The 27,949-nt window shown below is 56.1% G+C and overlaps 1 protein-coding gene and 1 long non-coding RNA gene across 16 annotated transcripts; one reads left to right on the forward strand and one right to left on the reverse strand.

Moving 5' to 3' along the window:
- Nucleotides 1–54: 54 nt before the first annotated feature.
- Nucleotides 55–2,376, reverse strand: LOC125754531 (uncharacterized). The gene is made up of 2 exons (XR_007409049.1): nucleotides 1,328–2,376; nucleotides 55–614 (listed from the first exon to the last, which is right to left on the reverse strand). It is a non-coding gene; the product is annotated as an uncharacterized LOC125754531 (long non-coding RNA).
- Nucleotides 2,360–27,558, forward strand: IKBKE (inhibitor of nuclear factor kappa B kinase subunit epsilon). Of its 15 annotated transcripts, XM_025421067.3 has the most exons (22): nucleotides 2,360–2,514; nucleotides 2,843–2,931; nucleotides 4,439–4,557; nucleotides 5,471–5,611; nucleotides 6,030–6,159; nucleotides 7,326–7,507; nucleotides 8,006–8,166; nucleotides 8,997–9,107; nucleotides 9,403–9,582; nucleotides 10,044–10,240; nucleotides 10,998–11,062; nucleotides 11,152–11,243; nucleotides 11,385–11,471; nucleotides 15,464–15,539; nucleotides 15,677–15,772; nucleotides 18,850–18,946; nucleotides 21,492–21,531; nucleotides 22,280–22,381; nucleotides 23,869–23,965; nucleotides 24,728–24,840; nucleotides 25,041–25,112; nucleotides 26,809–27,558. In XM_025421067.3, exons 3-22 carry the CDS (start codon nucleotides 4,471–4,473, stop codon nucleotides 26,840–26,842), a joined length of 2,160 nt encoding a protein of 719 aa, XP_025276852.1. In that variant the 5' UTR covers nucleotides 2,360–2,514; nucleotides 2,843–2,931; nucleotides 4,439–4,470; the 3' UTR covers nucleotides 26,843–27,558. The 15 variants fall into 15 exon arrangements, 10 of the variants coding, with proteins under 10 accessions (XP_025276852.1, XP_025276853.1, XP_048962819.1 ...); XM_025421068.3 differs by lacking the exon at nucleotides 2,843–2,931 and having other exon boundaries at nucleotides 2,364–2,514; XM_049106862.1 differs by lacking the exons at nucleotides 2,360–2,514; nucleotides 2,843–2,931 and adding an exon at nucleotides 4,122–4,206.
- The last annotated feature ends 391 nt before the right edge of the window (nucleotides 27,559–27,949 follow it).

A 27,949-nucleotide genomic window follows, 5' to 3' on the forward strand; every position in this document is an offset into this window, starting at 1 on the left:
GGTGCCAGACAGGTGAGGCCACTGTGACAAACAGGTTCAAGCCGTGGAGGGGCAGAAGATGCAATCAGTATTTATTCAGGGCCTACCGGGTAGCAGGTACTTCATCTCATGTTGCTCTTACAGCAACTGTCTGAGAAAGGTTGGGTGACTAGCTCAAGGTCAAGACCCCGTAGGGTGGGAAGAAGGAAGGTGCAGGATAAGGGGGACTTACGGAGCACAAATGGAAGGGCTGACCATGCATGCTGTGCAGAGTAAGCGGCAGTTAGGATGCCAGCCGCTGTGTTAGTAAAGCTCCTGTCCTTTCCCCTACACCTTCGGCCTCCCTTTGTAGAAGGTAGATGGGAGCTTTTTCCCTGAGAGTTGCCATCAAAGACCCTCTTCATCCCACCTTTGGTCTTTGTCCTACCTTTGGATTGCCACTTCTATTTCTAGGACTCCTCAGAGCCACTCAGGAAAATATGCTGTGCCCTCTTACAGACTTCCTCTTCCCCTCAGGAGCCCGCCAGACTCTCGTGCCTCCCCACAGGGACACAAGGGCCATACTGCGCAGCTGGGACCAGAGCTCGTCCACACAGAGGATGTGACCTCATGGAGGATTCCCAACAAAATCTGATCTGTCAAAAAAAAAAAAAAAAATCTGATCTGTCACCACACAGGGCTTCAGCGCTGCCCCCCCCACCCGCCACCTTCTCCAGCCTTACATGTGATCCCCTCTCCTCATACCTCTCTGCTTCTGCACCTGTTGCCACTGCCTGGAATGCCTCATCTCTGACCCCCAGTTCTCTGCCTCACTCCCCTCCCTCCAAAGTCTGGTTGAGTGTGCTTTCTCCTGGCAAGTTCTTCTTAGAGACCACCTCGTCTCCACTGCCTGTCCCCCTTGGTGCCAGGTTCAAGTCACCACCAGCCAAAGTATGGATCCCAGAGTGTTCACCATGCCGGCCAACCCTGGCTCTGGGGAAGAAGCCTAGGTCTTACCATCATGTCCCCAGCACACGCTGCCTGCTTCCCAGTAGGTACACTGGGATAGACTGGGCTTGCTGGAGAGAGAAAAGTAGGGATGCTGGTAAGGCCTGGGCAAGTTCATCAGGAAAAATGGGTAGATCTTTAGGGAAAGGCTGGGGTATGTTGCAAACCTCTGGCCTAAAACCTCAAAGGTTGGGGTCTTATCAGAGGTGCGTGTCCTGTGTGGGTCAGCAGGGGACCCTGGTTCTGACTGTCCCTGGAGGGCAGTCCTGGAGTCCAACGGAATCACAGGATCAGAGGGCAGGCGCCCTGGGCGGGGGGGGGGGGGTTTAGGGCAGCAACTGAAGGTTTTGGTTGGCCCCACCTCATCAGAAGGTACCAAGGATGTGCAATTCTCTCGCTGCCAGGCCCGCGGACAGCCGGGAATGCCGGATGGAGAGCTGGGAGGGTCTGGCGACCCGGTTCTGCCGGGAGAAGAGGCGGGCAGCGGCGGGGCAGGCCCAGCACCCCCCTGTGACTGGGGGTTATCACAGGTCTGCTCGGTCTGGTCTGCCTAAGGGCAGAGGCAGTTCTCAGCCAGGCTCCTGTTCTGGTGCAGGGCGGTCGGGGTGCGGGTGCGGCTGCCGGAGGAAACCACCAGGTGTTGCCATGGGAAAGTCCCTCTGACATTCTCTAGAAATGTGGAGTTTCCTGGTTTTAACCATTTCTTATCCAATTGCCATCTCACAGTTGACCAGAACAGTGCAGGCCTGTCCAGTCTCCTGGGAGATTGGTTCGGGGCGTTGGGTCGGGCCTGGGAGGCCGGCACACCCGGGACGCAGCCCCAGCAGCCTCTGGAGGCGCAGGTCTCTCCAGGTGTGGGGGCCTCAGTGGCCTCGAGGCTTCCTTCCGGTGACCCTCGGTGACCCTCGCATTCCAGCCCATGGCTGCGTGAGCATCACTGGCTGTGGATGAAGAGGCCAGGAGGGGACGTGGGCTGTGCTGAGGGTCGCCCGAGAGGTCGAGGTCGAGGTCGAGGTCGAGGATGAGCGGCCGCAACCGGGTTTCGGGGCCTGCTCGGGGCCTGCTGGGGCCTGCTCGGGGACCAGGCGTCAGAGCCAAGCCCCGGGCCTCCCGGGGGCTCCGCGGTGCTCCCCGCCTGGTTCCCTTGCCCGAGCTGCGCGGTTGGCTGCGGGCCGCGCCCCGGACTCCCCGCTCCGCGGCCTCTCGGCGGCGCCCACCGGGTCCCGTCACCGCCACTCGGGAACCGGGAACCGGAGCATCCTCCCCGCGGGCGGGCGGCGTCTGCGCTCCGCGGTCTCGGCCCCTTTAAGAGAGAGAAAGAACGAGATCAGGAAGTGTGAGGGCGCGGGGCGGGCCGGAGCCGAGGCCGTGCGCCCGCGGGGAGCCCGGGAGCCCGGGAGCCCGGGGAGGCGCGCGCCGCAGCCTCGCAGCTCCGGGGGCAGCTCCGGGGGCAGCTCCGGGGGCAGCTCCGGGGGCAGCTCGCGGCCCGGGCATGACAGCGAGTCCTCCCGAGAGCCCGGCAGGTGCGCGGCCCGCGGCCGAGATGGGGTGAGTGTGGGGGCGGGGCCGGAGCTCCGCGGGGCCCGGGGCGCCCTCCCCCTGCGCCCCTGCGCCCCTGCGCCCCTGCGCCCCGGCAGGGCCCCCCCTCGCGGAGCAGCGCCCGGGAGGGGGGGCGGGGAGGGGCGCGCGGCCCTGCGCCCGGGTCTCTCCCCGCGCCCGGCTCCCGAGCCGGGGCCCCCGGAGCCGCGGGGGGATGGAAAGCCCCGGCGCCGGGGGGGGGGGGGGGGGGGTGCCAGGAAGGGGTTAAGGGCCGGCGCCGGGGCCCCTGGCGGAGGCCGAGTCACACCGCACCGCCGCGCTGCTCTTTCCGGCGCAGCTCAGCTCCTGCAGCGGCCACGGACGCGAAGCACGACCCGCGCTCGCCCCGGACGGCCTCGGCCTGACCACGGCTGCTCGCAGCGCGGGGTGAGTGCGTTGGGCCCCGCAGCCCCCCGCGCCGCAGGTGCCCGGGCTCCGCCGCCGGGCTGGGGCCGCAGAGCTGGCGCAGCCGACCCGAGGTGCCACCGGCAGCCCGGGGCACAGCCTGGCGGGGCCAGGAGCGCGGCCCAGGACGTGCGGCCCGCCCCGGCGTCTGCAGCTGTGCGCGGGCAGCCCCCAGCCCCAGGGCGCGCGACGAGGGCCCGCCCAGGGAAGGATTGTGCAGGTGGCATCACCTGCTCCCCGCCAGGGCCCCAGACCGCACCCCTCGGCCTTGGTCTCAGCGCGCTCTGCCGGGCGTCCTGAGCCTCCCTCAGCCCCTGGGGTCAGCGGGAAGGGACTCCCTGATCAGCTCGTCCAAGCTGAGCTCTTCTGTCGCCTTCTGGAGGTCTCCCTGTATCGCAGTGGCTTCTGGAAAATGCAAACACTAACACTTTTTCTGAAACTAGGAATAGGCCACTGAGCCTCTTCAAGTGGCCTCTGGCTCAAGGAAATGACATTCTCAAGATTTGCATTTTTTTAAAAAAAAAGATTACAGACAGAAGGCTCAAAGAAATCTTAAGGAACTGTAGGATTCCAGGTGACCCTAGGGTTAAGAACCTATCAGATGTTAGAAGAGGAAGAAGCCCTGTCTAGTCCGGCCTTCTCCCATCATCCCATTGAGGCCAGCTCTGAACCTGTTTTTCAGAGAGGACTTGAGTTTAATTTCTGGGGCTACACTCCCTAGAGCCAGTTGCTTTAGGGGAACTGGCCTTTGGAGAGAACGGGATGGGGGCAGAGATGGGGAATGGAGTTGTAGAGGGTTTCAGATTCTCCCCTGGGCTCTTGAGTTCTTGGATTCGATGGTCTCCTGCCCACCCCCACCCTCACCACAGTGTGCGCACGTGCACACGCACGCACGCTCATACACGTATGCTCCCTGCAGCAGTATACGCATCCCTCTCCGGAGCAGCGCTGACCTGGCCACACTGGCCGCCTGAGCAGCTGTTCGCTCACAACAGCAGGAAGTGGTGGGCCCAGGCAAGTGGGTGGGGAAGGGCTCCAGGCTCGTGTTGCAATCCTGGAGATTTGTGGTGGTGTGGTTGACGCTGCCTGACCTGGGGCCCTGCCTTCAAGCACTATTTCTGCTTCCTGGGACAATCCCAGGTCTGGATGCCAAAAACCCAGAATTCTCGGTGCCTGGGAGAGGTAACAGGGAAAAAGGTCTGTCTCTGAAGAATGGCCTCTGGGGAAGGGGTTGGAGAAGACTGGGCGTGAGGACAGGTAGAGTGCCCCGTGGGGACAGGCACAGGCTGTGGGCTGAGGGCCCCGGTGGCTGTATTTCTTTTTGGAGAGGTTTCTTAGCCTGCCTGCGCTTCACACTTGCTCCATCCCCTTGCCTCTGGAATGGCCACATGGAGCCCGTTCTGGGATGGTCGTGGTCACAGCTACCTGTCAGGCCACCAGTGTGCACCCCAGGAGTGGAATCCTGGACTCTCGTATGTTCTTTCTCTAGGCCGAAGGTGGCCAGCTGGCCAGGGGCAGGAGATGCAGAGCACCATCAATTACCTATGGCACACGGACGACCTGCTGGGGCAGGGGGCCACTGCCAGTGTGTACAAGGCCCGAAACAAGGTAGGATGCAGCCCTGGCCAGGCCCCTTGAGGCCGAGGAAGTTCTTGGCCCTGTCGGCCCCTGGTGGGCAGCAAGGGTGCTGTGTGGCTGGGCGGACGCCTAGCACACTCTGGAGCCAGGGGACACTGTGGCTTTGGGAGGAGGTGTGGGGAGTTCTAAAGGGCTCCTTGGGATGTTGCTTCTGTCAGGCAGAGTTTGGGACTGGAGAGAAAGAGAGGAAGATGCAAAGCCATCATCCTGGGGAGGTGGCAGCAAACCCAGGAATAGCAGCACTGGGAAGTGGGACTTGTCTGAATTCCCCCGCCTTCATCATGGCTCTGCACTGACTATGTAGACATATCACAGTCTTGTGTCAAGAGCTGGAGCCAGAACAGGTTCCAGTCCCGCTTTGCTGCTAGCACCAGGGGTGGTTGGTGCCTATTGTCACTAGAAACAGTAATAGCGGGGTGCCTGAGTGGCTCAGTGGGTTAAGCCTCTGCCTTTGTCTCAGGTCATGATCCCAGAGTCCTGGGATGGAGCCCCAAGCCCCATGTTGAGTCGGGCTCCCTGCTCAGCGGGGAACCTGTTTCTCCCTCTCCCTCTGCCCCTCCCCCCGTTCCTGCTCTCTCTTGCTTGCTTATATTCTCTCTCTCCAATAAATAAATAAAATCTTTAAAAAAAAAATGGTAATAGCAACGACCGAACATCCCCTGTGGGGTATCAGGTACACAAAGCCCTTATCCCGTCTCAGGGTTGGACTGGGCTGTGTTCCCTCTGATTAGGGGAAGAAGCTGAGGGTGGGAGCCCCCAGCCCCAACCGGGCTGTCTTTGGTCCTGGCTGGTGTCAGGCAGGTGGGAGAAGCTATGTGGAGGCCTGGGGGCATATGTGTGCTTCCCAGGGCAGGAATGGGACTTATGTTATCCCGCACGGCAGAAATCCGGGGAGCTGGTTGCTGTGAAGGTCTTCAACACGGCAAGCTACCTGCGGCCCCGCGAGGTGCAGGTGAGGGAGTTTGAGGTCCTGCGAAAGCTGAACCACCAGAACATCGTCAAGCTCTTTGCAGTGGAGGAGACGGTGGGTCCAGTAGTTGGTCAGAGGGAGCTGGTCTTGTCCTTGACCCTCACAGGCTGGAAAAGAGTCAGGTCACATAGTAACGGAGACATGGTCACATGCTTGTCAGCAGCTCAGCTAGAGCAGCAACCTGTAGAGTAGAATAAAGAATGCTGGGGTGGGGGTATGTGTGGGAAAGCAAAGATGGGAAGTAGGGCCTAATCAGAGAGCGCTTCCTGGGAAGGTGACCTTGGGCTCAGGTGTGTGGGGTCACCATAAGGCCAAAGAGAGAAGGCCAGGCAGCAGCTGGGACCTAGACAATAAGGGCTTTTCACCTAGGCTGAGTCACCCTCCCCTTGAAAAAGCTGGTTCTTCACATAGTGATGGAAGGGGAAGAGATTTGCCTTCCCTGTCCCCAAGCTTCTCTCTGTCCCACCCACAGGGGGGCAGCCGGCAGAAGGTGCTGGTGATGGAGTACTGCTCTAGCGGGAGCCTGCTCAGCGTGCTCGAGAGCCCTGAGAATGCCTTCGGGCTGCCCGAGGACGAGTTTCTGGTGGTGCTGCGCTGTGTGGGTGAGCCCCTCCCTGACCATCCCCCAGGAAGTCCCCTTCCCCATCAGACCAGCCACAGGCCCAGCCCTCGGTGGAAGGCGAAGTCTCAGGGAGTCCAGCATTTCTGAAACAATGACCCAAACACAAAAGACATCTGTACCTGGGAGGCTCTCCATTCACAGACCTAGGGCAGCTGTTTAAAACTCCATCTTAGGGGAACCCTGGGTGGCGCAGCGGTTTGGCACCTGCCTTTGGCCCAGGGCGCGATCCTGGAGACCCGGGATCGAATCCCACGTCGGGCTCCCGGTGCATGGAGCCTGCTTCTCCCTCTGCCTGTGTCTCTGTCTCTCTCTCTCTCTCTCTCTCTCTCTCTCTCTCTCTGTGACTATCATAAATAAATAAAATTAAAAAAAAAAAAAAAACTCCATCTTAAAAAAAAAAAAATTAAACCAGGTTGTACATCATTGTTTATAGCAGTGTTATTCACAGTAGCCATTAAGATGAAAACAACCCAAATGTCATGGGCAGATGGATGGATAAAATATGTACATATGATGGAACACTATGCAGCCTTAAAAAGAAATGAAATTCTGACATGTGCTGTCTGTGGATAAACCTGGAAGACATTGCTAAGTGAAGTGAAGTCACGGGTACTATATGAATGATTCCACTCAGATGAGGGACCTAGTGCGGTCAAAACCACGGAGACAAAGTAGAACAGTGTGTGCCCGGGCTGGGGGGATGGAGGCATGGAGAGGGATGGTGTGATAGGTGGTTTCTATTTGGGACAATGACCAAGTTCTGGAGGTGGATGGTGGTGATGGCTACACGGCGCTGCTAGTGTACTTGATGCCACGGAACTGCACGCTGGAAATAGTGAATTTCGTGTTAGGTGTATTGTATTACAACTCTTAAAAATAAATCAGACAGGAGAGGGGGCGCTGTCCTTGGGGGAGCAGAGCTGTCATCCCTCTTGATCTCTTAGGGAATCCCGGTGGAACTTCAATACTCATGTCTTTGGGACCCCCTCCTTTGTCCTATGCCCATCTCTGTTCTCCTGCTTTTCCTGTGGCCCTGCCAGCCCATGTGCACTCTTGCTCCGGACCCAAGGACAGGCTTCTGCCCCAAATAAGCCACAGACACTGAGCTGTTCCTGGCCGGGAGCTAGCAGCCCTGTCTCTCCACAGTGGCTGGCATGAACCACCTGCGGGAGAATGGCATCGTCCACCGCGACATCAAGCCTGGAAACATCATGCGCCTCATGGGGGAGGAAGGGCAGAGCATCTATAAGCTGACGGACTTTGGGGCCGCCCGGGAGCTAGATGATGATGAGAAGTTTGTCTCCGTCTATGGCACTGAGGAGTACCTGGTGAGTGGGCCGCTGGGGACCCTGTGTTCAAACTCGGGGCTGCCCGTCCACTTGTGACTCTCTCTGGGCTCCTCCAAGGGGCTCTGTTCAGTCCCCCTGCATGTGGTAAGGGGTATGTCACCTCTGCACCCCAGCCAGAAGAATGTATTCTGGAAAAGGTGGTGCTGTTGCCTGCCTGGGCCTCCCTGCTGGAGTGTCCCTGCCCGGGGCCCCTCTGCCCAGGCCCCCTGCCTGGGCCTCCCTTGTGTAGTTAATTTCTTGATAGGATCCTCACCGAGGATAGGGCACCACTGGTCACCACTTTCCCCAGGGCAGAGGGTGGACAGATAGAATGCTCTGGATGGTCTAGCTCCACACGAGTTTTTGAGATGACAAAGGAGGTGGTTCTGATAGTTCTGTTTTCACTGGAAGGTGGTAGAAGGAGGTTGGATGGATGGGGGCTCAGACCCTTGCCCACCCTCCCCCTCCATGGCTGCTCATTGGTTCTCTCTCCGGCAGCACCCCGACATGTATGAGCGGGCAGTGCTTCGCAAGCCCCAGCAGAAGACATTCGGGGTAACCGTGGATCTCTGGAGCATTGGGGTAACCCTGTACCACGCAGCCACTGGCAGCCTGCCCTTCGTCCCCTTTGGTGGGCCACGGCGCAACAAGGAGATGATGTACGGTGGGCCTCCAGCCCTGGGCCTTCCCCCACCACTCCCTGCTGCATCTCCTCTTCCACCTCTCACTTTGTGGTCCTCCTGGGGGCCACCCCCACCCAGGCTCCTTTTTAATACTTGGTTCTCAGCCCGTCAAACAAAAAGCTGAGCCCTGCCCTGATAGGAGAGCAGTGCTTATGGCAGCCCCGAGCTCCCGAGCTCCCGGTTAGAGCCACTCCCTCTGCTCCCTCCGTGGGCGTGTGTGGCTCACCCACCTCAGCTGAGGCTCGAAAAGACACATGCCCAAAATTGGGGAGCCCGCCAGGGGCAAAGGGGGAGCTGGACCAGGGCGGGACACAGCCTCCTGGTCCCAGATGCAAGGCCTTCCCAGGTTTCCTGCTTCTGATCCAGAGGTGGCTGGAGGCAGTGGCTGTTTCTCCCTCGTGGGCACCGTGGGAGGAGGTTTAAGGATTGGTGGGAAAGCTCGGGGTCCAGCTGTGTGGGACCTGGATTAGGTCAGGGAAGGGGAAGGAGACTGCGGGGCGGGGGCTGGCCGGGAAGGCTCTGGACGGTGACTGGGGGCAGGGCAGGGGGCAGAGGTGCAGGGGCAGCTGGCGACCCAGGCAGGGGGGCGGGGGAGGCGGATGGCGATGGAGCCCAGAGCTTGCCTGGGGGCTGCCTTGCCTGAAGGCCAGGACTCTTAATTCGGTTTCGGGCCCATCTGGAGTGGCTGGCGGAGAGCAGGGGCCCTGCTCCGGAGCCCTCCGTGCGCAGTTCGCCGTCCCTCGTCCCTCGTCCCTCGGAGTGTGACGGGCCGGGGGTCCCGCCGAGCTGGTCCCTCCTCGCCCCAGGTACCGGATCACCACCGAGAAGCCGGCGGGGGCCATCGCGGGCACCCAGCGGCGGGAGAACGGGCCCCTGGAGTGGAGCTACGGCCTCCCCATCACCTGCCGGCTGTCCCCGTGAGTGGCGCGGGGGGCACGGGCCCACCTGAGGCTGGGCTGGCATCCCTGACGCCCAGGGCACGGTCGGGCCTGCGGGGAGGGAGGGCCCGGCGCAGGGGCAGTCGGCTCAGGGGACCACTTTCCCTGTCGGGCGCCCCTTTCCCCTCTGGAAGCTCTTCCTCCCCACCCACCCCCACCCCCACCCCGCCTTGGTCCGAGCTCTTCAGGACCTTATGGTGGAATGCCCTATTGCATCCTCAAAGAGGACAAGTCTGGGCCCTGGTGCCTGAGCGTATCCATGTCCGGGGTACAGGGGGCTGCAGAGCCAGCTGGTGCCCATCCTGGCCAACATCCTGGAGGTGGAGCAGGCCAAGTGCTGGGGCTTTGACCAGTTCTTTGCGGAGACCAGTGACATCCTGCAGCGAGTCGTTGTCCATGTCTTCTCCTTGTCCCAGGCGGTCCTGCACCACATCTACATCCATGCCCACAATACGTGAGTGCATGGGTCTGAGGGACAGGCGCCAGAACCTTCTCTACCCAAGCAGAAGGGTGTATCCTAGTAGATATGAGAGCTGCTGGGTCCAATCTTACTTTGGAAAAGCTAATTCCATGAAATTAAACAGTTCTTCCTTGCTGCTAGACTCCAGGGATGCAGCAGCCTTTCCCATGCTAACGAACATTAGGAATCTGAGGGGTGCGTATGTGCGTGGATGCGCGTGTGTGTGTGTTGGTGATGCGTTTCCCAAATGTGTTGCTCATGGAACCCATTATTTCTCAAATTCTAGGTGAATTTTCACCTTTGATAAGAGTGATAGTCATCCAGTCCCTCCCTTTGAAAAGCTGAGCCCTCTCCATGGATGAAGACTTACCTGGGGTTTGGGTCACCTGGGCCCTAGATCATGCTGACACTTCCTATCTTCTCCCTCCCACCCCCGGGACCCTTTGTGTGTCTAGGATAGCCATCTTCCTGGAGGCAGTATATGAGCAGACCAGTGTGGCTCCCCAGCACCAGGAGTACTTCTTTGAGGGTCACCTCTGCGTCCTTGAGCCCAGCCTGTCAGCGCAACACATCACCCACACGACCGCAAGCAGCCCCCTGACCCTGTTCAGCAAGGCCAGTGAGACCCCCAAGGGGCTGGCCTTCAGGGACCGTGAGTAGGGCCCTACCGGCTGGATCTTTTCTCCTTCTTACTTTCCACAAGGGACAGGAGGTTATGATCCAGGATATTGATTAATATTTTTTGTGGCTGTTTCTTTGGGCCCACAGGGTCCAGAAGGCAGATCTGGCCTCTAATTCTATCATGCCTCTCAAATGCTGTGGGACTCACACTTCACCTCCCTGGGCCTCACAGTGTCCACAGAGCTGTGAAAGAAACTTCAATTGAGACAGGGAGATCTGGATTTAAGATGATTTCCAGCATCTCTGCGATTGGTGGGAGAGCCTCGGATGGTTTGGGTTGGAGAAAGCCGGAACCCCAGTTGCTAGAGCAAAGAAAGGTGGTCAGGGGTCCAGAGTTTTGTCTTCCAAGTTCTAGAAAAAGTACCATTCCTTCTTCTTTGAATGATGCCGATGTCATCCTCCTTTTCAGGGTCTCCAATGCTGGAAAGCAGACTTAGCCTTGAAACTCCTAGGCCTGAGGGTGGTTTTAGCCCATTTTCTGGCTGTTTCTGGGACCTTGGGCATGAGGCTGTAGTTCTCCAAAGAGGACACCAGGGGGCAGTGAGGGACAGTGATTGTAAAGAAGCGCAGCAAGTGCATTTATTTAGGCTTGGGGGTGCTGTGCACAAGGTGGGAAGCTTGCTCTGGAAGATGGGGTGAGGGTGAGTGAGTGGGGAAGAACAGAAGATGAACTTAGGGTATGTCCGGGACACACAGGCAGCCCCCTCAGATAGGGTCTTTGTCTGCAGCCGCTCAGGACATCTCCAAGTTCTTCCCCAAAGTGGACCTGCAGGCAGATTACACCACCGCCAAGGTGAGAGGTGGCCCCGGTGGCTGTTGGCCAGGAAGGGTCACACAAGGGGTAGGGGTGGGAGTCCTAACCCTGCCCTCTGTGTATTTTAGAGTATACTGGGTGCTGGCTACCAGGCCCTGTGGCTGGCTCGGACCTTGCTGGCCGGGCAGGAGATGATGCTTCGGGGACTGCACTGGTTTGTGTGAGTACACCCGGGGGCTGAATGCGGAGGGCAAGGTGGGCAGGTGGGGTTGACCTCTTCCACACAGCCCGGGTGCGTTCCCTTGGCATGGGCTCTTGGTCCCCTGGGAGAAGGGAGCTCTGACTCTGCACCCCTCTGCAGGGAGACGCTCCAGGCTACATGCAGACGGACGCTGGAGGTCACACGGATGGCTCTCCTCTTCCTCAGCAGCAGTCTGGGCACCGAGAGGTGGGTGTGCTGCTCAGGGTAGGGGGTGGGGGTGCGCTGCAGCAGGTGTGAGGCTGGCTCAGACCCCTCGGCCCTTCTCTGTCTGCCTGTTCTTCACCCCCAAATGTCCAACAATGCCCCTTGCCCCCCCCCAGACCTCCCACTCTCCCAGCTGTTGGAGAATACAGAGGGGACCCCTACTCTGTCCCTGATCCCCCATGCTGCCAGGTGACTGTACAGACCTCTCCCACCACCTAGTCACTGCAAGGGGAATGGGGCAGCCATGGGAGCACTGCCTTAGCAGGTACCAAGCCCCAGAGCAGCACTCCAGCAGAAGCCCTCATAGCCTCACCCAGCCCCCTGGACCTGACAGGATGGGGATCTGGGTGCTCTCATCCTCCATGCTCTTCCTTCTGGCTCTGCGTCTTTTTTTTTTTTATGAGAGAGAGAGAGTGAGAGCACGCACAAGCAGTGGGGAGGGGCAAAGGAAGAGGGAGAAGAAGACTCCTCCCTGAGTACAGAGCCTGATGCAGGGCTGATGTGGGACTCCATCTCAGGACGGTGGGATCATGGCCTGAGCTGAAGGAAGACACTGAACTGACTGAACCACCCAGGCGCCACCTGTCTCTGGGTCTTAAACTGTCCTCACCTTCTTCACATTTCCTGGGCCCGCCTTGGGGCTCTGTGCCCAGTACTGCTCTGACTTGGGCTAATTAGGGGTGATAGACCGACCAGACAAAGGGAGAGACTGGGGAGGAGGGAACCAAGCCAGAGAGTCTAGACATGAGAAGCAGGAAGACTCCATTGGGCAGAGGACTTCCAAGGAGTGGGCATAGCCCCCCAAGTCTCGGAAGGCATGGGGCCGTGGTACGGTGAGAGGAGGGGGCTCTGCAGCCCAGGGAAGCTGATGGTAGCTGGAACCTTCCCTACTGGGAGGAGACGTGGGATAACAGGAGCAGAAGCTGTGCTGAACATGTCTCATGTCCCTACTCCTCACATCCCCCGGCTTTTATCCTTAGGAAGGTCCTGGGAGTTCCCAGCAGTGAATTGACTCACTGCTGCCTTGCTTGGCAGGAGCGGTTCAGACAATGGGGCAGATGGGGTGGCAGTGTTGTGGGAAGAGGCCGAGGAGAGTCTCCAGATGACAAGGACAGAATCCCTGGCCTGGCTGAGCGCCTTTCAAATGGTGACAGAGATGCGGACCTGCAGGGGCACAGCACTGGTCCTTGAGAGGAGCTCTGAACGGGGCACAGAAAGGGGGTCCAGGGATAGATGTGACACCAGGCACACAGAGGGTCCACATTCTCCTGGAGGAGATAGCCCTTCCCAGGGACTTAAGAGTGATGGGATGGTTGGATAGAGGAAGACTAGAGGTGAGGAGGGGCAATCATGGAGGTCTTCCTGGAGGAGGTGATGCTTTTAAGGCCAGAGTGAAAGAATACCTTGAGTTGTTTGGTCCTGTGCAGAGACAGAAAAGGAGGACATGATTGGGGAGATTGGAGGAGGGGTGCTGATGAGGTTTGTTTGAAGCCACAGTTAAAATGGAAAATATCCCAGGGTGAAGGTGGAGTGGGGCAGAGGGATAGGAAGGGAAGGAGAGAATGCATGGAGAAGGTCCAGTTGGCAGGTTGAACCCGATAAAATGACCAGTAGATTTCTATTGTAGGTTCTTGAACAGGAAAGACATGGAGAAAGTATTTGGGGTATTTGCCCCTTTGCCCTAGACTGAGGCCTGTGGAGAAGGGACTCCCTGGAGCTGGAGTCCTGGGTCTTTGCCATTCTGGATGCCAGGCCCCCTCGGAGGCACGGTGTGCCTGGAGAGCTCCGGCTCGGAGGAGCACCTGCTTCAAAGCATATTTCAGCCCCCGTCCCACCAGAGAAGAGTACAGAGCACAGGAAGAGCACTGAGCAGAGCGTCAGAGGGCCAGTCCAGGCTCTTCACTTGGGACCTTAGGCCACTGTTCTCTCTCCTAACCTGAGCCACTATTTTTTCTTTTTCAAAATAAGAGAACTGGATGATCTTGGAGCCCTCCCACCTTTGACCCTTTGTGATTCTGTTCTTTTGTGAACATCCTCAGACCTGTAGATTCTGGAATCTGACACATTTTGACAAGTACCAAGCATAAAGTGGCTGCCATTGCCCAGCCTGGTCACTCATCTTTCCCTCGGGCTCCCCAGGACGGGCTCCCCAAAGCAGACTCCCTTGGCAGAGTGTCCTTGCCTCTGTCGTGAAGCTCCCTGGTCCTTCTCAGCTACTGCTGTCATGTGGTGGCTCTGGCTCGGAGAGCCCCAGTGCTTCCCTCACCACCAAACAGCGTATGTCCCTGCTCTGTAGCTCGAGCGCTTTAGCTCCGAGGTCCTGTTGGATGCCCACAAATGCTTTGTTGGGAAGCAGGAAGGAGATTTATCTCTCTGTTAGGTCCACAAGATCCCCAAGTCTTGCAGAAGTGAAGTGACCCCAGGTCATGGAAGACAGGAGGGGTGGCAGCTGGGACTAGCACTCAGACCCATCTCTGCTGACTAGGTCAGCCTCAGCCGCTTCTGCCAGCGAGCATTGCACACCCTAAAATCCATTTGTACACTCACTAATCCATCCAACAACCATGTACAGAGGAACTACTGCGTCCCGAACACTGCTGGGCACTGGAGATAACAACAGTAAACTCCTGCCTTCATGGCGCGCCCACTTCGTGCCTAATTCTCCCCTGTCCTCTCGCCTTCCCCTCTGCCAACACCATTCCCAAGCCAAAGCACGCAAGATTCTTTTTCCCATGGTTGTTATTGTGATAGAAATAGTATATGCTAATTGCAGAAAGTGGGAAAATGCAGATAAGCAAAAACGAAATAAAAATGCCGTGTCCTTGTCACCCAGAGCTAGGTCGTTGCACGGTAATAGCAGACGCCCTTCTAGGTTGTCTTCTGCTCTGTATATAAGTATATGTATTAACTGACGTGAGACCCTCTAGTACTTGCTCTCTTACAACCTGCTTTCCTCAGCTGATGAGCTCTCCGGCCCCATGTCAGTACATTTTCATCTCGTCTAAAGTCATCCATACTCAAAGGTCTCTAACTTGCTCCCTACTTTCCTTTTCTAGCTGGTTTTATCCAAACCAGGATCCAACCCAAGACCACACTTTGTGTCTAGTTGTTCTGTTCCTTAAGTCCATTTTAATCTAGACAGACTGCCTCCCCCCTCCTCCCTTTCCCGACACGGGATGTCGCAGGGGCAACACCCCCCGCCCCACTCTCTGGACTCTGCTGTTTTCTCTAGATACCCTTTGGATTTGTTTTCTTCTTTCCCAACATTTCTTATAAACTGAGAGCTCTGAAGCCTGGGTGGATTCAAGTTGAACATTCTTTTGGCCAAATGCATCAGAGAGGACACCAAGTACACTTCAGAGCCTCCCACCACTGGGTGGGGACAGCCTGATTCCTTTATCGTGTGGTCACATTTTCCCTGTGAAAGAACCAGTGTGAAAGAACCACTTTGGCACAGTCCAAGTGCCCGTGCCTTGATCATTAATCCTGGATTTTAGCCCCATGCCCAAGCAAATAACTTCACTGGGGGCAGCATGATGCTAATATTCCAAGCCTGGAACATTATTGGCTAATATTCTATAAAATAAGGCTTTTCCCTTTTCCCTTAATAGTCAGCTATTGGTTACCATAAAATACAGTTTCTATTGGAAAGGAACTTTATTCTTTTCCTTCAGTGATAAACATTTCTAGGAGGGAGTTAGTTTATTAACAGTCGCCTCGCTGCATGGACTCATGAATTTTCAAGATTCTCGTTTCCAGCTATCTCCATCTTTATTCTTTACAGTGCTCAACAACAGTACAACTTTGTTGGGTTAGGGGCCTCTTGACATTGGTTCCTTTAATCCAACCACAAAACTCCGCAGATAACCCCAGAAGCCAGCAAGGCTGTCCCAAAGAGGTCAGGCTCTTCATGTGGTCGTGGAGCTCTGCCTCCCAATCCCCCAGCTGTGTCCTTTCTCTGTCCTTCCCTGGAGGTTCAGCAGTGTGGCTGGGATGCCTGAGATGCAGGAGCTGAAGAGGGTCACAGAGCTGAGGTCCAGGCTGCGGGCTGTGAGTGAGGCTGGGGGGTGGCTGGGGCTAGGGGGGCAGCTGTAAGTACAGAGCTGGGGGGGCAGAGGTCCAGCCAGGCTGCTATCAGAACCCTGACCTGAGGACCCCCCGGGGGTCTGCCTTGTTTTATCCTCCAGTTGGTGGAGGCCCTCTCCAGATGCTCCCACAATATCACAGAGACCCAGGTGAGCCTGAGCAACCTGAGCTCTGAGCTGGTGAAGAACCGGGATCAGGTACATGCGGACAGAAGGTCTGTGGGATTTTCCTTCTTGGTGGGGTGGGGGTGGGAGCAGGGACACACAGCTCCAAAGGTCCAGTAGCATTTTTAGGAACCAATCTGCTTTCTCCTTTATCTTAGCAAGGGTGCTGGGGTGTCGGGTAGTGGTGTGGGATCCAAGAATGTGCATGGCCCTCCCCTGAGGCTGGCCTAAAGGAGAAGAGCACCTGGGGTCCTTCTGGGAATTTAGAGAGAGAATTGGAAATCCTAGCAGGTGCAATGGTTCTTTTTAAAGATTTTATTTATTTATTCATGATAGATACAGAGAGAGCGAGAGAGAGGCAGAGACACAGGCAGAGGGAGAAGCAGGCTCCATGCAGGGAGCCCGATGTGGGACTCGATCCTGGGTCTCCGGGGTCACGCCCTGGGCCGAAGGCAGACGCTTAACCACTGAGCCGCCCAGGCGTCCCAGGTGCAATGGTTCTAAGTGAAAGAATAATTTCGTTCCATTTCCCTTTCTCTTCATTGGCTCTGCTCAATCCCTGGATTGACCCTCCTACTTCTGTCATCTCGTTTAATCTCCGCAATGATGCTACTACTAGTAGGCCTCTTTTGTAGGTGAGGAAGCTCACTCTGGGAGGTTAATATGCCCTGGGTCACAGCCAGTCAGTGACAAATGATAGACATGGGGCTTCGTGTCATGTTTGCCCACCTCCAAAGCCTATGTTCTTGGCCTACACCAGGGATTTATGGCCTCGAAAGCCTCATTCAACAAACATCTTTTTTTAAAGATTTGTTTTTATTTGAGAAAGAAAACGAGCAGTGGGGAGGGGTGGAGGGAGAGGGAGAAACAGACTCCCCGCCAAGCAGGAAGCCCGATGCGGGGCTTGATCCCAGGACCCTGAGATCATGACCCAAGCTGAGGGCAGACGCACAACCATCTGAGCCACTCAGGCGCCCCCTCAGCATTTTAATGTCCTCCCGCCTACCTCACAGCCTGGAGCGTGGGGCCTGCCCTGACCAGTACCCATTCTCCCCGGTACCTACTCTAGTCAGTGCTGACAGGGATCCCTAACCCAGGCCCTCAATTCTAAAATCAAAGAGCCCTGAGAACTGTAGGGTTTTATTTGTTTGTTTTGGCCGCAAAACCCGACCTCAGCTTTCATGAGTCTCTTCTTAGTGTGTTTGATGAGGTTTTGGAATATAGGTGAGGTTTGGTGGGGTGAGATCCTGAGCCAACAACCAAGAAAGAATTCTTGAGACGTCTTTGGTTCAAAATGGTGATTTTATTAAAGCCCCGGGGGGATCCCTGGGTGGCGCAGCAGTTTGGCGCCTGCCTTTGGCCCAGGGCGCGATCCTGGAGACCCGGGATCGAATCCCACGTCGGGCTCCCGGTGCATGGAGCCTGTTTCTCTCTCTGCCTGTGTCTCTGCCTCTCTCTCTCTGTGTGTGACTATCATAAGTAAATAAAAAAACTTAACAAAAAAAAAAAAGCCCCGGGACAGGACCCGTGGGCAGGAAGAGCTGCTGCCCCGAGTCTGTGAGGGCTGGCTGATTATATACCTGGGGGTTGGGAGGGGTTTGAGGAGAGCTACTCTCTAAGCAATTTGGGAGCAAGGTTTCCAGGACCTTGAGGGGGCTGCCTATTGTTGGGAAAAGGTCACTTATCACCGTCTAATAAAACCTGAATCATGAGACCCTTCGGATGGATATCGGTGGGCCAGGTGCTGGGGGATGATCTCCAACACGAATCTTGGGGGGTACAGATGAAGGAGATTTCTAAAGGAATTTTTATATGTAAAGTTGACTTACAGGCTCCTGGGGGTCAGGCTAGGATTGCCTTCTGCCCTTAGCAAAGTGTGAACATCGAGGCAGTTGAGTCTGTAGAGGAACGTCCCTTTGCCTGTTTCCAGGACTTGTCAGTGTGCTTCTGCTGTCCCGGGCTTGTGCTTTGTCCCCAGCTAGTCCTCTGTTCCCCCATCATGTTTATCCCACTTAGAGTGAATATTCTTATAGTTCCCTAAAGGTTGAGGGTATTTGAGGGGCGCTACCCCAGACCGTGCTCAGGCTGTCCCTGACAGCCTGTGTCTACTGAATCACCTTTCTAAAATCAGAAGACAGTTCAGAATTCGGCACATATCTGGCCTGAGTCTTTTGGATAAAGACTGAATCTGAGGTCTTGTTCACCCCGTGTTCTCCAAAGGGCAGGCGCCTGGGACCTGCAGAGCCCTGGAAGCAGCTTGGGCCTGACCCAGAATCCAGCTCCAGAAGTAGCTGAGATGGGGTCACTGGGAGGAGCTTTGGAGGAAAGTGGAGCTAAACAGGCCTGAGGCTGGGGAAGAAGAAACATCCCCCCTGCGCGCGCACACACACACACACACACACACACACGTATGTGCACACACATGCACAAACCCTCACGTCACACCTGTTTGTATCCACTTGAAAAGGGGAAGGAAGAAATACTACTGACTTTAAACCTCAGGAGGTGAAGGTCCTTGAGGTCATCTCCCACATCCCCCTGCCTACATGCAGGACTGAGGACCGTGGATTCATCCGTGTTTTAAATAGGGGTTGTCCATTCATTATTTAAGCGCCTTCCATGTGCCAGGTGTTGGATACGCTAGGAGGGCCCTCCTCCTACCCTCCCCAGGCTTCTGCCCCACTCCCGTCTCCACGGGCACTGCTGGCCTCACAGGACCCAAGGCTCCTGCCTTGATTCTCTTCTCAAGCCTTCTAGTGTAGCAAAGGCCATTGTCCTGTGGCCTGTTCTGCAGCTTTTTGTCTGTCTCATCTCTTACTGAACACCTCGAATGTGTGTGTGTGTGTGTGTGTGTGTGAGAGAGAGAGAGAGAGAGAGAGAGAGAGAGAGAGAGAGAATAAACATGGGACTCAGGTGGCTGGCCGGCCCCACGGCAGCTCAAACAAGCTTAGGGACAGGAGAGACACCCCCACTCCCAGTCTGGCCCCCAAAACTGTGGCAATGAGGTTCCTTCTGCAGGCAGACAGCTTGTGTGCTCCCCAACCCTCTGCCAGCCATGCCATCCCCTCTCCCCCCTTTATTCTGTGCTATTTTATTCTCCCCTTGCCTAGTCCCTGTCTCCTGCCCACAGCATCCAGCAGATTCAGTGTTGTTTGGACAAGATGAACCTCATCTACAAACAGTTCAAGAAATCCAGAATGAGACCAGGTGAGCCATGGGGGAGAGCAAACCACCCCCTGCTCTCCCTTCCCACCCTCCGTCCTTCCTTCCCTCTGCTCCTCCCGCTGTTCCTTCATGCTCCACCCACTGTGTGGATGCTGCTGTGGGGTGCCAGGGTGCCGCTGCTCCAAGGCAGGGCCCCTGCCTCTAAGCTACCTGCAGATGCTGAGGGACGGGAGCCCTGTGCCTATGGCCAACTAAGAGGCTTAGACAGCATGCATGGGGCGCTCCGATGGCTGGAGCCCTGCTGTGACAGCCGAGGAGGCCCTTGGAAGAGACCCCTCACCTCTGTAGAGCCCTTTACAATTTAAAGAGTGATTCCCTATCCATTGTGTCTTTGGCTGTTAAAACAGCTAGGTTTTCCAGATAAGGGAGAGTCTGAAGAAATATCCTATAGTCACTGGGCCAGCTACCTTGCCTGTATTCTCTGCTCATCCTCACAAAGGACCTCTGGGCAGGAGCCACTCATTTACAGGCTCAGGGATGCAGCTGCTTGCCCAAGGTGCCTGCTGTCATGGGACAGGGCAGGATGGAACCTGGGGTAGGGCTGGGGCTGGCGGTGAGGGCCCCTGGGAGACCCCAATTGACTCACACATCAGAAACCAACCCCCTGTCTCCTGGGGCTCCTCCTCATGTGTGGACTGCAGGCCCTGGATTTGATGCCTAGATCTCTAGCCCTGGGATTATCTAAAAAGCTCTGTCTCTTAGAAATGTGATGCCAGCAATGTACCTAACTCTCCAGTAACCAATATTTTAAAAATAGAAACAAACAGGTGAAATTAATTTTCATAATACATTTTATTTAACCCAATATGTCCAACATGTCATTTCCGCATGTAATCCATATAAACAAAATTATTAAAGAGGGATTTTACATTCTTTGGTGTGTGTGTGGGCGCCAAGTCCTTACAGTCCTGTGTGTATTTGATGCTCACAGCACGTCTCTATTTGGAAGCTGATTTTTTAGCAGACTGAACTGTCGTCGTACTAAAGCAGTAAAGCTGCATTTATTGGGAAAACAACATTTTGCACTGCTCCGGTCTTAAATTTTTAAGTGATTGAATTAATTGGATTAAAATAAAAATTCAAAAAAATAAAAAATAAAATAAAATAAAAATTCAGTTCCTCAGGCGTGCTGGCTACAGGTCAGGTGCTCGGTAGCCACACGTGTCCAGCGGCCACTGGCTCGGACATAGAGATCTAGACGATCTTCTCTCCTTCGGACTCAGTTCTGCCTCTGGGGTCTGGCCGTGGAGCAGGTGAGGAGAGCAGCGCAGGAGAGGGGGAAACTGAGACTCTCCCATTCCTGACACCCCGCTGGCCTTTTTTAACTATGATTTCCAGAGAACCAGAGAGGCTTTCTGCCTCCGTCACTGGGATTCATTCCATCATCCTGCCTCACTACCCTTCTGGGCACCTCCCATGTGCTGGAAACTGTCCTCCAGGCTGTGCATGATCTTAATTTATTTAATGCCTGCAAAGACTAGAGGCACCATTACCCTCCCCCGTTTATAGATAAGGAAACCAAGACCCTAGGAGGTCCAGTAGCCCAAGCAATCCTGGTCTGGATGCTCTTAACCACTCCGCTTTATGGCCTCAAAGAGATTTGTTTTCATTGGTCTGCCAGAGTCCCTTGTGAAAACTAACAATGAAAGGAAGCATAACCCTTGACAGCAAACCCCTGAATGTGGAAAGACGCCTCTCTGAAAAACGCTTCTGGTCGTCCCTCTCCCCTCACACCAGCCTGGGTGATTGTTACCTGTGACGAATCAAGAAGCCGACTCGGTGTCACGCCTCTGCCACCTCCGGCGACTGGGAGGCTGGGCTGGGACTTGGAGCTGGGACTTCGCTAGTGCTCAGCTGGCCGAGAGCAGAGCCCAGGATGAAATGCCAACGAGGGGCTTCTGCTGTTAGGGACCTGGGTGGGAGGCCGCTGAGCAACCGTCCTGCATCTTGTCATCTTGGGGAAGCTTCTAGCTGGGAGGCCCGTTCCCTGGAAGCCCAGGAGAGGGCAGCGTCTCCCAGCTGGGAGCTTCGGCAGTAGGTGACTCCCTCAGTGAACCAGAGCTTCAGGGAGAAGTGGCTGGTCTGTGACCGGGAGGAGGCAGTGAAAGAGGGGTACGGGGTGCTGGCCTGACTCACCCAGCTCATCGCTACGGAGTCCAGCTGGCCCTGCCGCAACTTGAGGAGCAGGAATGGGGCCTGTGAGCTGTCGGCATCAGGCACGCCGGGAGGGGTGTTGGATGAGGAGCGGGGGCTGACCACACGTCCTTCAAGGACCACTCATCCAGCACCCCCCACCTGAGATGTCCCCCCAAGTACTCATCTCTCCACTCCTGGCCCCAGGAGCCCTGCAGCAATTTCTCTGCAGCTTCCCTGGGCTCCTCTGTACCTCGTGGCTCCACGGGGCTGTGAAGTCCCAAAGGGCCAGACTGAGCTTATCTTCATCTTTGTAATTGTCCCCAAGCTCTTGTGGCATTCGGTTTCATTGACTGATTGGACAGGTGACATCATTCCTGTCTGTTTCCTTCAGGGCTTGGCTACAACGAGGAGCAGATTCACAAGCTGGATAAGTGAGTAGCCCGTCCCCCCTGGCAGGTGGGTGAGCAGGAGGCAGGAAGGTGGGTGTCACCAGGGAGGAGCTGCCCTCTGTGCCTGACAAGGTTCGATGAAGGATCCTGATCCCAGGCTGTAGCTGGGCAGCAGCAGAGCGGGTGACTGTCGGGCAGGTTATCTGGGGCCCAGGGAGGGAGACTGAGTAGCTGACTCAGAAGGAGCTTTCTCTGAAGTTTGATGTAATTGGACTTATCTCTAGCGGGAATAAGACTGTTTGTAGTATTTCTTTCCCTAACTCTCCTCCCTGATTTACTGCTTCCTGCTTCCTGCTTCTGACCTTCCCTTGTGCTGTTCTCTGCTCCTCTGTCTCCTAGACACTAATCTTCCAGGACGCCCTCTCTGATTTAAAGTGGTTATTTGGAGACACAGTCCTCCAGTTCGATGCCCACCCCTGACCCTTATACACTCTTCTCTCAATCTCCGGCAGCATCTCGCCTCCCCCGTGAGGACGGAGCTGGAGTGTGTCTGTTCTCTGAAATCCCCTTGTCCTTCTCCCACATCTCTGTCGCTGTGCTCTGCGTCCCTGCCACTCTGACCTCCAAAGTTCGTGTATGTGCGAGCCTCATGCCGTCCTTGTCTGGAGAGGCGGCCCTACTGTGGATCCAAGGGCTGGGCGTTTCGGCGGTGGAGACCCAGGGATGCTAGCCGTGGGCACAGGTGGGTCTGGCTGATTATCTCTATGCCTCGGTGTCCCTGTCATTTCAGGGTGAATTTTAGTCATTTAGCCAAAAGGCTCCTGCAGGTATTCCAGGAGAAGTGTGTGCAGAAGTATCAGACATCCCTGGTCACGCACGGCAAGTGGATGAGGTAACAGTTTGGCCCTCCTTCCTGAGCTCACGGACCCTGGGGCCCTTCCTGGCCTTGCCCTTCGGGCTTCAGAGAACCCTGTGATTTGCAGAGCCCTGATTGAGGGGAGATGGTAGTTAAGGAACAAAAGCAAAAAAAAAAAAAAAAAAAACGGTGGTTTTGTGCACTTATTTAATCCCACAATATACTCTATGCAGTATATACTCTTACCCCTCTTCACAGATGAGGAGACTGAGGCTCAGAGCACAGGTCTCCTCAATACTACACAGCTAGGAAGTAGCAGATCCAAGACTAGTAATGGGTATGACTGCCTCTAAAATCTGGGTTCTTGCCATGTTCCCAGGTGGTTGTGTTGGGAAGCCCCTTCTCTGGGGAGAGCACAAGATTCCTCTGGGATGAGGCCGGGCAGGCTTATAGACTTCTGGTGGTCAGGGATGCAGGGGCCTGCAGAGGCCCTTAAATGGAAGCCCCTTACACTGTCCCCTCTAGGAGTTTCAGGCTTTTCCCCTCTCACATGAGCCCCTCCCTCCTTCCTCTGGCTGTAGGAATACTGGCCCCTCCTGGGAAGAGAGGACAGGGTCCCAGGCCCATATGACCTGTGGGCTTTTTACGGGACTGAGACCCAGGCACTCACCCACCCTCACAGTAGAGAGTACAGCTTCTCCACCCCTAACCCACCCCAAATTCTGCTTTAATTGGTCTGAAGTCAGGCTTCATATCAGCATTTTAAAAGCACCTCCAGGGGGATCCCTGGGTGGCTCAGCGGTTTAGCGCCTGCCTTCATTTGGCCCAGGGCGTGATCCTGGAGGCCCAGGATCTAGTCCCACGTCGGGCTCCCTGCATGGAGCCTGCTTCTCCTTCTGCCTGTGTCTCTGCTTCTCTCTCTGTGTGTGTCTCTCATGGATAAATAAAATCTTTAAAAAACATAAAATAAAAGCACCTCCAGGTAATTTGAATGTGTAGGTAGGGGTGAGAACAACCACTGGCTTGTCTGTCCTCGGATTGGTTTCCTTTCTGTGCAATAGGGACCGGTGGCTGCTCACTCCCTCCACTTAGAGAACAAGAAAACTCCTAGAGGAGTCCTGCCCTTGATTGGCTCTGGCAAGGGGGCAGTTCCCATAGGAGGTGCCCTGGGATGGGCTATCCGCTGCGGGTCTGGAGCCTGGCCTGGCCCTTAGCTCATCCTCACTGGCATGTATGATGGGCCACAGCCATGTGTGGTTTCACTGCCCCTGTGGTTCTGGCGGGACCCTTGGCAGCGTTTGTCAGAAGTGTCATCAGCATCCCCCCAGTGAGACAGGGAGGAGTTGAGGGCACACGAGGAGTTGCAGACAGAGGTAGGGAGGGAAGCAAATGCCCAGACCCAGCCATCTGCTCCAGCCTCTGCTGTCTGGAAAGCCTCTTCCCCATGTCTGTGGACCCGAAGGACAGCTGGGTGGGCCCCGGGAAGAGTGAGCAAACCTAGATTTCTTATCTGTTCTCTCCAGGGAAGTGCATGAGACCAGGAACCATTTGCGCATGGTCAGCTGTTCTGTGGCTGCCTACAACACAGAAGCCCAGGGAGTCCAGGAGAGCCTCAGCAAGGTACGAGATCTGCAGGCCACAGTGCCACTGAGAGGAGCCGCGTCCATCGGGCACCCTGGGGACGTGAGGCCGTTCCCCTGCCTCTGGGCAGGGCCATCCTTGACAGAGTCTGCGTCCAAGCACACAGTGGCTTGGAGGTCTCTGACACACAAATGTGCTCTGAGGTGGGGACAGAGAGAACGGAAGGCACTCCCTGGTGATCTCAAACTGAAGGGCACTACAAGGACAGAGCTTCCAGAATGCTAGGACATCTTCCTCATGCCCTGTGCAGCCGGAGAGGTTCCAGGCTACTCCTGAGAGCAGCGATGTGAACCCTCCTTGGTCTTTAGGTCAGCTCTCTGGGGAGAGACCAACACCGAGGCAGCTCCGAGAAGGCTGCTCCTCTGGTCCCCAAGCCCCCAGCCCCCGCAGCAGCCTCGTTCCTTCGTTCCTTCGAGGCTAGCTGGGCTGCCCTGCCCCTTCTCCGTAGTTCCTGTAGCTCCAGGCTCATGCTGAGCCATCAAAGGTGTGGGTTGGCCCCAGGGGAGAACTTGGCGGGCTGGACAGTTAAATCCAAGCACAGATACATGAGGGTGGTTTGTGTCAACTGCTTCCAGGATGGGAAGAAAGGGCCTGCAGGAAAGGCTGGGGCATTCAGGAAGCTCCAAGGATGCAGGCCGTGGGCCATTTTGTTGCCCTTTTCTTACCCTTACTCACACCTCCCTTGTGAACAACCACACCTGTTGGCCCATCCCCCCTGACTACAGTGTGGCTTCCCTTCAGATCCTCGACTGGTTATCTCACCAGCATCTTCAGGACAGAACAAAGGAGGCTCAGGCCTCACCACCCCCCACAGCCCCCTATCCCAGCCCTGCACTGACAGACCTGGTTCTCCAGTAAGTTCTAGAGAGACGGGGTGTGTGTGGAGGGAGGGGAGTGGTGGAAGAGGGGGTATGGTACAGATGTTAGAGCCCAAGGGGTTCTGCCTCAGGCCTGGGAGGCAGGAATAGAGAGAGTCTGGATGTCCGGCTTCCTGGGGGAGCGACTGGCAGGACAGCCTCTGCCCCAGATGCCCTCTTGCCTCTGCCTCCAACAGCATGCAAGAGCTCTGTGAGGAGATGAAACTGCTGGCCTTTGACCTGCAGGACAACAATCGCATCATTGAAGGGTAAGGAGCCCCCACTGTGTGCGGGGAAGGCTGGGGACAGGTGTCAGAGCCCTGCCCTGTCCACAGCTGAGTCGCCAGCCTTGTAAGGTGTAGGCTTCCACTGTAGTCCTGAGGACACGCACCTCAGTGCAGTCAGGAGGGGGGCTTGCAGGCATGTGGGATCCAGGCCGTGTCCTGTTCCCCTCCATGCCGACTCTGCCCAGTGGCTCCCCCAGACCCGCTCCCGCAGCCATTGGCACCCCGTGCAGAGGGCTGCGGTTCATCTCCACGGCCTACACCAGGAACGGCAGCGCGGAGCTTGGGTTAGCGGCCTGAGGCCTGTGTTTGTCTGGCCTGCTGGCCTCTGTGTTCCTGTCCGTGCACAGGCTCCCCGACTCTGGATCCTGCCCCTGTTAGATTCCCCTCCTCCTGGGGAATGAGGGGGACTGGAGGGGGTGCAGGGAATGCGCCTCAGGCCTCAGACTTTGGGATTTTTTGCACTAGTAAACTTCACAAAAGGAAGCTAGGAGATAACAGTGACCAACTTCCCATAGAACCAAGTAAGCACATTTAAAAGGGAAAAAAAATCCTGCCACCTAGTAGTCCTGCTTCATAAAGCACATTTTTTTAAACACCAAGAAGGAGGGACATAATCTCAGCATCAGGAATGGTCCTTGCCCTGAAGCTCATGGCCTGTTTCCATACATACACACTTGAGCATGTGCGTGCATGTGCACGCATGGGCACAACCCCCCACAGCCACACACACACACACACACCCGCCCTATGCCTGTCACTCCCCCACGGGAGGACCAAGTGGCATAGTGGAAAGAATCTGCAGAGACTCCAACAGGATTTGTCTCCTCTTGGCTCCTTACAAACTGCATGACCCTCGGAGGTTTTGCCGGGCTCTGGGCTTCAGTTCCCTCCCGTGTGAAATGGGATGAATGATCCCAAGCTCCTGGTGGTAACTAGGGGTGAATTCAGATGAGCTATGCCACGTGCTGGGGCGGAGAGGGGTGCAGAGGGAGGCACTCACTAAATGCTCAGTGTTCCTCAGAGGCTGTGCCAGTCTGGAACCCTGGAATTGGGGCTACGAGCTAGGAACCCCAGAGCAGAGCTTGTGTTTGTCCCCAGAATTGCAGTGTCCTCAGGCTGAGGAAGCCTCCCTGCCATATCCCATCCCAGCAAGGGGAGACTCCATCCTCTTAAATACCCTCGAGGAGGAGATTCTTTCCAAAACCTCCTTCATGGGCAGGAAGTTCTAATTTTAGTGCCGACATAAATTTTTCGTGCTGTGATATGGGGTCTATTTACAGATAGCTCAAAACTTTATTTTAAGTGAATTTTTACTTCCTCCTTCAGAGCTGTAGCCAAGGAGCCCACAGTAACTATTTGAATTCCTCTTCCCCTCCTCTTGACCTTTTGGCTGCAGTGGATTCACCAGGGGAGCTTTTTAGATTATGGCTCCCAGCTCTGGCCTCCAAAGACTCTGGGTGCCTCCAGGGGTTTATAACCCCCCCAGGTGATTCTACTGTGTAGTCAAGGAGGAGAACCAGAGAGTTCTTGTGGGCGGGGTGGGGGGTGTCAAGCACTGGACAAGGAGATAGCTGAATGGCTCTGTACTCCAGAGAAGTTGAGTGTGTTGGGTCCTGGGGTGTGGCCCACAGGCTTCTCTGCCTGGGTGGGAGAAGGTAACCTTTATTTTTCCTTACAGGCTAAGTAGGCCCCCATCGGCTCCTGACTCCTGACATCTGAGCCCCATGGGGTGCCCAACATCCTGAAGCATTAGAATCGTTCAAACACTGCTCTCCTGCCTGCAGTGTGGGGCCTAACACAGGATGATGTCTGGTCCCGTCTCGTCAGCCTACCTCCCTCCTGGCCAACAACTGGGAGATGTCACCAGCATTACCTTCCACTGCCTTTCTGGCAGCAGCAGCACAGCAGGCCCCAGGGCACCAGGCCACCCCTGTCAGGACCCACTGCCTGGGCTGACCTTTGTGCCTCACACAGGCTCAGGTACATCTCCATCGCTCCGGCCTGCATAGCTGAAGCCAGCAGGCCACGGGGAGAAGAGGCTCGGATCGGCCCGCCCAACCACCTCCTCTGGTTTACAGGGCTTCGATTCTCAGGGAACAGAAGAGGAGGCCTCTGGGAATTTCCCTAGGATGCTGGGTCAGACGACCTCAATTCAGTCTTCCTTCCTCTTAAGGGGTTTCACGTTGAACATCCTGTGATTTCCGGGAGCCCCCACTCTCAGCCTCAGGCATTATAGAGCCTGATTTGTTTGGGGGTTTGGCCTGGGTGCTAGGTAGGGCCTCAAGGATCCTCACCTTCCTCTCTCCCTGAGGCACTGTCAGGCTCTGGGATATGCATCCAGCTGTGGTCAGCAGGGAGCACAGGCCTGTAAGTCCAGATCAGAGACCTGTACCCTCAAGAAGTGGAATAAACATGGCCTTCTTTTCTATTTCTGAGTGGCTCTCACTGGGCTGGGTCTGTGAGGCAGGGGGAGGCTCTTGGCTAAGTGTGCTTAGCATCCCAGCAGGCACTGGGTGGGGATATGGGAGGACAGGATTGGGAAATGGAGGTGGGACTGGTCACTTCCTGATCCCTGCCTTTCCCCTAAATGGGCCCTAATTTCAGGGAAGGGCCCACGGAAGATGGCATCCTGCTGGGAGGGCTGGCCCTCCCATTTCTTCGCCTTCCCCCAGCCATTTTAGGGAGCTAGGTAGGGGCCCGGGACCCTCTCTTTTCTCCCCCCTTAAATCCACCATCTAAGTGCCTACTCCTTCCCATCCCCCACTCTTCAAAGCCGAGGCTGTGTCCTCAATCCTGAGCTTGAGAAGTACTTGGGTCAT

Source organism: Canis lupus, chromosome 38 (genome assembly GCF_003254725.2).
Source record: "Canis lupus dingo isolate Sandy chromosome 38, ASM325472v2, whole genome shotgun sequence".
Taxonomy (NCBI): Eukaryota; Metazoa; Chordata; class Mammalia; order Carnivora; family Canidae; genus Canis; species Canis lupus.